Below are 7,628 nucleotides of genomic sequence, written 5' to 3' on the forward strand. Positions count from 1 at the left end.
GCCTTCTCTAGAACTTGATTTCTCCCCCCTTCCCCCCTTAATCTTTTAACTCCTGTATACTTGCTGTAGAGCATTAGATCCTGCTATATAGTTAAAAGATAAGAGACCAGTTATTCTTTTGTAAGGAAGAACTGCCTTATACCATTTTTTTAAACTAACCCAGGTCACACCACTTATAATCTAAATTTGCTTGACTGCAGTTTACTCAATGGAGTGGGAAGAAAAAGGAGAAACAATTATCTAGTTGGTTATTTTAGGAGTATACAGTTAAGATAATGAATGCTGCATCACGAACAACTAACATCAACTTAGTCCCTATTTCCCCAAAGAAAAATAGTGGTATTTCAGGGAAAAAAAAAAAAACAGATTTAAAACTTAACTACTGACTGGTCAGATCGCTCAATCTTAAGTCTGTTTCTTCTGCTCTAACAGGAAGGTCACTGCCCTCCTACATCACAGGTGTGCTGTGAGGATGGAATGGGCTATAATAGCACGTGTAAGGTACTAGTTTATGATTCCTTTTCCTAAATGAGACTCCTTATCAGTCCATATGCTTCCCTAAAATCTTTTCACCCTTTGGGTATTACCAAGTCCTTTCTACAAGGAAACGATCTTAACAGGAAGCAATTCGAGACTATTAGGAGGAGAAGCCATGCTTTAGAGAGGCAATCAACCGGTCAATTGTCTTAAGCCATGGGGCTCTTCTGGTCCTCTAAAGTAGTTTACTACAGTAGTAAGTGGCAGCTTAGCACAGTGGCTATGCAAAAGGGAGGCAGCACCAGGATGACATACTGACATGCCACAAATTTAAAATCCCTCGAAACCTCGTGGATGTACAGAGGTGTGAAGATGAAAAGCTAAAGGGCGGAGATCTTGGGGCACTCAAATGCGGCTTCCACGGGTCCCACTTCAGATGGTGCCTGGGCAATGCACTGAAAGGCGGACATGGTCCAACTACCTGGAGAAACCGAAGGCCGTCGTTTTCTAGCAAAGCCAGCCTGCCAGGAAGGGTTACAGAAGCGGGAGTGATCTCTTCGCTCCCGACCTGACCAAAAGCCCCTCTAGTTCCTCTCGAACAAGGAAGCGGAAATCCTGACTTCGGGAATAAGGTTATTTCTAAACCTTCATGCAGCCTAACCCAGCCTCGGGGGAGGTTGGGCATTGACGTCTCCGTGAATTAGCAATGGTGGGAGGAGAGAGTTTGACGCTGGTTCCCAGGAGTTCAGTGTCCCTGTCACAAAGCCACTCCGACACAGCTGACCACTCAGGACCGGCAATGGAGGAGGGCAGCGCCTGCGTACCGGACCCAAAAGTAACCGAAGACGCCTGCGCAGTGACGGAGTGACTGGAGACCCAAGAGAGCGGCTGCGCACTAAAAAAAGGAGGTGTGGAAGGAGGCTCCCACGCTGTGAGCCAGTCTGCGCCTGCGCAGTGGAGGCAGCTCAGGGAAGTGGTGGTGGCGGTGGTAGTGGCGGTGGCGCGATGGAGCCGGAGGAGCACAGGAACGAGCTAGTGTCAGCCGAGGGCCGGAACAGGAAAGCTGTGCTGTGTCAGCGCTGTGGATCTCGGGTGCTGCAGCCCGGGGCCGCTCTCTTCTCACGCAGACAGGTATCAGGCAAGAGGGAAGCCCTCCTTCCTCGCCTAGAGAACGGGGCTGCTGGGTCAGGAGAACTCGCCCCTCCGGATCCCCAGCCCCGCCCCTCGCGCTGGAGTTCTCTCCCTCTCTCCGTCCGGAGCCCCGCCCTTTTTAACGCGAGATTTTTTTTTCTGCTCTTAGTCCCGCCCCTTGTTACGCGGACCCTTTTTCTCCGAGCTCCGCCCCCCCAAGGTTCCTCTTCTAGTTTCTCTCTCTGTCCCTCCCCTCTCCCCGTGCTGCCCTACGGCGGCGTCATCGTGCGCCTGCGCCCTGGCTTTCCCCTTTGATCCGGTTCTTTTGGCAAGTCCTGGTTGGGTCCCCTAATTACCACCGGCCGTGCCACCCTCATCCAGTGCCGAAGCCACTTAGAGAAGTTATCCGGGCGAAGTCGGGGCTCGGACTTAGAAGTTTGGGGGTTGAGAGGCGGCCTCGTAGTGACCAAAGCCCTGCGTGAGCTCCGCGGCCCGATCCGAAGTCTTGGAAAACTGAGGGAAAGACTTTTCCGAAGACGCTTCCCCCTCCCCCCCCAAACAAACCCTAGAGAATTGTTGGGGTATGAATGTACACGTCGGTTGTCCCCCCAGAGTTGCTTCCGGGCCTTCCCCAATGGTTAGGAAAATGGCCTGTGCAGAGTTGGGGAGAGGGGGTTAAAGCGTCAGGGGCCCCCGGAGGAGTTTAGCCTTCAAAGTCCGTGCTTTCCCGCTTCCCGCCGCCCTGCTCGTTGTGTCTGGGCTTCCTCTTGCTCTGATTTTTTGGTTCATAGATTGATAGAAATATTCCTATTCTGAATAAGCCGCAAAGCATTTGGTTCTGAGTTGGAGTTTTTTTTTCCTTTTTCACTAACTAGAAAAAACTAGTTTACTAAAATTTAGAACTTGCAAGTTTAGTTCATTACAAAAATTAAAAACCCATTAAAAAGGCCAATTAACATATAATGACTATAAATAAGCATTTTAAAATCAAATGTCAAACTCGTGGCAATCCCATCATGGGCACCTAGGGCACCACAACTGGTTAGCAGCTGAGGAATGGATGGCTTTGCGTCCTCAAGGGAGGAGTCTCTAACAATTTCTGTTTGTTTCAGTTTACTGGCAAACCTGATTGTACGTGTAGGGGCAGCTAGGTGGCTCCGAATAAAGAGCCCGGCCTACAGTCTGGCAGATGAATCATTTCCAAGTCCAAATCCAGCCTCAGACCCTCATTAGCTGGGTGACCCCAAGAAAACCCCAAATGGGATATGAAGACATGACTGAAACAACTGAGCAACAATTACGCATGGGACATTATGTTCTTAAACTAATCTAATATGGCGGTTTTCTAAATCTTGTAATCTACTTTAGGTCTGGAAAAGCCATGAGTGTTTCAGCATACCAAAAGGAATAAAAAGTTTATTTTCTCTCAAAATTAAGGGAAAGAAACAAAACAAGTGTTTAATCCATTGAATAGAATATCAAGTTCTAGACTTACAAAGACAGTAAGGGAAAGTGTCTTCAATGAGTTTACATTTGACTAGGGAATACAGCATGTTCACAGATAAGTAAATACCTAATATATGCAAAATAAAATGCACAATAATTTGAAAACAACCTTTAAAAAAATTAATAGCATTTTATTTTTCAAAATGCCTGCAAAAATAGTTTTCAACATTCACTCTAGCAAAATCTTGTGTTCCAAATTTTTTTTCCCCCTTCCTTCCCCCCATCCCCTTCTCCTAGACAGCAAGTAATCCATTATAGGTTAAACAAGTGAAATTCTTGAAGACAACTTTAACAACCTCAGGAATTAGGAAAGTCCTTTTTGGGAAAAGGTGGCATTTGAACTTTAAAGGGAACTGAGTATTCCAAGATATGGGGAAAAGGAGGGAGGAGAGCATTATAATGTATGCAAAGGTAACCCTAGAATCTCTGGTAAAATTCTCTTGATTATAATCCAATGGCTTTGTTTCCCATAATAAAAGCTACCATTTATATTTCACATTAAAGTTTGCAAAGTGTTATTACATATATTTACACATACATATTTTTACAAATATTTTTAACCCTGTGAGGTAAGTGCTATTAGGGTTCTTCAATCTATGAGGATTTTTTTTAACATATTGAGGCACTAAATGCCAGTTATCTTGATGCTCTGCCCAGTATTCAACCAAAACCCATTCATTGCCTGACCCACAACTAAGAGAGACAGAGACCTTTGGCATTGCAACAATTAATTTGGAGTATTCCTCTTGGCTTTGTTATGTATGGTAGTCCTAACTAGCCAAGAAACAAATCTAAATGAAAATGTTCAATAAAAGTAAACTTGCAGTGCGGATACTCAGCAAATTCAGTTGAGTATATATGACTAGTAAGTAATAAGATAGTACTAGTAAGTCAGGAAAGGTTTTAGTATATTTGTCCATAAATGAGAACAGAGTTAATTTTTTTTTATTGTGCTAACAATGAGTAATACCAAGCACATAATTTGCTTGATTTCTTGTGTTTGAAGATATTAATGTATACTTACATCATTGCTGCTTAATCTATGGATAAGCCCTTTACAAAAAAATTCTCAGGAATTTCCTGAAATCAGATAGCCTGTCCCTTGTATATTGTTTTAACATGATTTCATCTTCCATGACCATAAAACTAAAGTAGGCAGAAAATATTTTCCTGGAAATTGACCCTTGTAGACATGAAATGGCCTCTAACTTTGTAGCGTTGTCAGAGAAGTCACAGATGGGTCAGCAGATAGATAGATGCCTGTATGTTCGGACAGACATCTGTTTGAACAAAAGGTAAATACCTGGAGGCAAGAGGGTTAGGGAATATATGGTTCTTCTCAAAGAACTCTTGAATTGACCACCAATATTGTTTCAGTTCCCCACAAGGAGTTCCTGCATGCAAACCAAAGATGGTCCTCCTCAGCATCTATTGCACACTTCATGAGTATACTTTAAAAAGAACTTGGATACCCTGTTCTTCCTGCTCATTATCTGTCAAACCACTTAAAATATTAAGAACTATTTGAGTTCTTTGGCCATCCCAGTGCTATGTTAGTACACTGAAGCTACTGGCCAGTTTCACAACTGGTTGAAGATTAGAGAGATACTAGAATTTAGCTCTAGAAGGGACCTTAGAAATCATAATCCCATTTTACAAAAACAGGGATCACTAAAGTCTGGAGGAATATTAGAACAGCTATAAAGGTGAGAGGAAATCTACTTTGGTGGTACTAGAAACCATGTAGGACTCAGTGTCAGTGGGGCTAACTTGGCAACACTGGAAAATTAAAGTGGTTCTTTGGCTGCAAAAGCCCTTTGGATTTCTGGATTAGTGATGGAGTATCATGGAAGTCAGAAGGATGTAGTTCCAAGGATCTTGAGCATGAAGTTCCAAGTCCTGGGGCTGCCTCTGAACCCTTGGAATGCTTCGTATGATGTTATATATCCATTCTACTCAGGAAATAAGAGAACTAGGATATTTTGTAATGCTGCATAAACAAGACACCAGAATAACTAGAACCTCAGATATATCAGACTAGCATCAGGAAGTGGTATGTGAGACATCCAAAATTCCAACACAATACACCTATTTCCCTTTTTGAAATTATTACATGAAATTGTAAAGCAGTGAGTATGATCACAGGTTGATGTGTGATCTCATGTACCTGTTTTCTTACATGGCAGCTGTTCCTTCCCTCCATGAGGAAGAAGCCAGCTCTGGCTGATGGCAGCAATCCAGAAGGTGACTTCCTTCAAGAACACTGGCTGGTTGATGACATGTTCACCTTTGAGAACGTGGGCTTCACCAAAGACGTAGGGAACGTCAAATTTCTGGTCTGCGCAGATTGTGAAATTGGACCCATCGGCTGGCACTGCCTGGATGACAAAAATAGTTTCTATGTGGCTTTGGAGAGGGTTTCCCACGAGTGACTAAGGGATCTCCAGCAGCAGCTTCCCATGCTGGAAGCATCTCCCCAAAACAGCAGTCATTCTAACCTGATATAACTGTTCTGCTGCTTTCTTCTCTATACTAATGTAAAGTTGTGAGTACCACAATGTCTACTTGAACATACAAAGGGTTTACCCTAACTTGCTTCCTTGAAACCTCAAGTGCACACGTCTCACATAGTTCTCCCTGTAGCACAACACTTCCTCCTCTTCCTTTCTAGTTAGTGATGTGGGAAGCCAGGTGCCTTCCAGAATTTATCTACTGGCGTGGCCCTGTGTTTCTTATCCAGGTGCTACTTTTTGTTTCCTGCTCTAGGTTGACAGTCAGATTTTTACTGTTCTGATTTGTTTGACCCCTTTTAGCTTTTGAAATTATGTGGTTTCTTGTCAATGGTCTAATCCCACACTTAGAATATATGAATAGAGAATTAAATTTTTAGCACATTTTGGCAACCACCACAAAGAAAAGTAATTTACCAGATGTGTCAAAAGATTCTCCCTTGAGTATTAAGATGGAGAGCATATAAAGGAGGAACCACTGCTAACTTGCATGTGAAGTTTACAAGCTTGGCTCATGTCTGAACAGATGACTTGAGTCCTTTCATCATGGGAAGAACTTTGTCTAAAGAAAGCAGCATCGGCACAATTATTGAATCTAATGGACCTGGTGCAGGGCAAGAATTCTTGGTGGGATGGGAATTTTACTTATCTTTTAACACTTACCATCCTAACAAATTCCATCCAGTGACCTGTATTCTTATTCAAGTGAATTTATGTTTCCTGACTACTAGGAAAACTCTTGGCCCTTCTGGTTTGGTGCTGGTCCAAGAGGGCATTAAAAATGAATGAGTTGGTGTACTTGTTTTACTCTCTTCCGTGGTTTCCATTTACTCTGTCATTTCTAGTAAACTGGCCCATGGTACCTTCTCTTAAGTAATTTATAAAGTAAGGTTTAAAGCAGCCTCTTGGGACAGCTCGGGGGTCTGGAAGTTCAGGTGGAAAGGAAGCCCAGATTATTCAAAGAGCAGACACCATCAAGTGATTCAGGGCCTGATGCCCTTTTAACACATTTATAGAGTGAGTCCCCCTACCCTTGAGGTAAAAGCCTTTTGCATAAAGCTTTAACCAACTTGCCCCTTCCCCCAAGAGTAGTGGCTTTACTCCACAGTCATGGTCCCCTAGAATGCTACTGTTGGTAGAATTGGACAGTATCTTGATTTTCTGAATGTCCAAGAAGTTAAATGGATTGATAAGTTGTTGCTAAGAATGCAACTGAAGATTTTTTTAATTTGTACAAAGACACTTGGGCTAGAGAAGCAAAGGCCTCTGGTGCCATGTTGGCCCCTCTCACTATCAGCCAAACCTGGACAAGCAGTTTTTGCTTCAGAAGCCAAAAATATAAGATATTTACTACTTCATCTTTTCAGATTTACTGACAATTATAATAAAAAAAAATCTGAACAGTGGTTAAAAGAACTCTTGTGAGTCTTTGGAAAGCATGTATGGATCTGGCCTCAAAGAGACTTATCTTGGATTTTCCTCCCTCGCCTGGCACATCAGCTACTTAAATCATTGGGAAGCCCCCACTCAGTTTTAGCTTCTTGGTACCCAGGCTTGATTAAAGAAAACTTGTTTTGTTTTGTGGAAGTACCTTCCATATAACAATAACCATCTATGAATATATGAATTAGCCACTTCTACTATAACAATAACCATCTATGAATATATGAATTAGCCACTTCTACTAGGTCTGAACAAGCAAATTGTGTTTACATGGTCATCGTGGTTGCTCCTGGATAAGCATTTGAACTTGTCAAACAGTCTTTTGCAATTAGAGAGTTGCCTCTTATCTACAAAGAATCAAAATTATAGCATACTTTAGTTACTATATTTCATGTTAGCACTATGCTCTCTGAAGAAGGGCATTTAGGTTGCAGTATTACAATGTATGCTTCAGTCCTCCCCAAGGGATAGCTTCTGTACTCAGTTCTTCACTTAACATCAATTATACAATATTTCATTTCAGTTAGTTACAGATTTATTGAAAAGCAAAATGGGACGTAA

General features: G+C 42.6%; 1 protein-coding gene across 1 annotated transcript; it reads left to right on the plus strand.

Annotated features, from left to right (window-relative positions):
- The first annotated feature begins 32 nt into the window (after positions 1–32).
- Positions 33–6,422, plus strand: RABIF (RAB interacting factor). Its single transcript, XM_051998624.1, has 2 exons — positions 33–1,608; positions 5,301–6,422. The coding sequence occupies exons 1-2, from the start codon at positions 1,483–1,485 to the stop codon at positions 5,544–5,546; spliced, it is 372 nt and encodes a 123-aa protein (XP_051854584.1). The 5' UTR covers positions 33–1,482; the 3' UTR covers positions 5,547–6,422.
- The last annotated feature ends 1,206 nt before the right edge of the window (positions 6,423–7,628 follow it).

This window comes from Antechinus flavipes, chromosome 4, assembly GCF_016432865.1.
Source record: "Antechinus flavipes isolate AdamAnt ecotype Samford, QLD, Australia chromosome 4, AdamAnt_v2, whole genome shotgun sequence".
NCBI lineage: Eukaryota > Metazoa > Chordata > Mammalia > Dasyuromorphia > Dasyuridae > Antechinus > Antechinus flavipes.

What these genes read in the sequence shown, in the direction of transcription:
- RABIF (XM_051998624.1), top strand. Translation starts at nt 1,483, where the DNA reads ATGGAGCCGGAGGAGCACAGGAACGAGCTAGTGTCAGCCGAGGGCCGG. An exon ending in CTCTCTTCTCACGCAGACAG is followed by an intron (nt 1,609 to 5,300) that starts GTATCAGGCAAG and finishes CTTACATGGCAG; the next exon opens with CTGTTCCTTCCCTCCATGAG.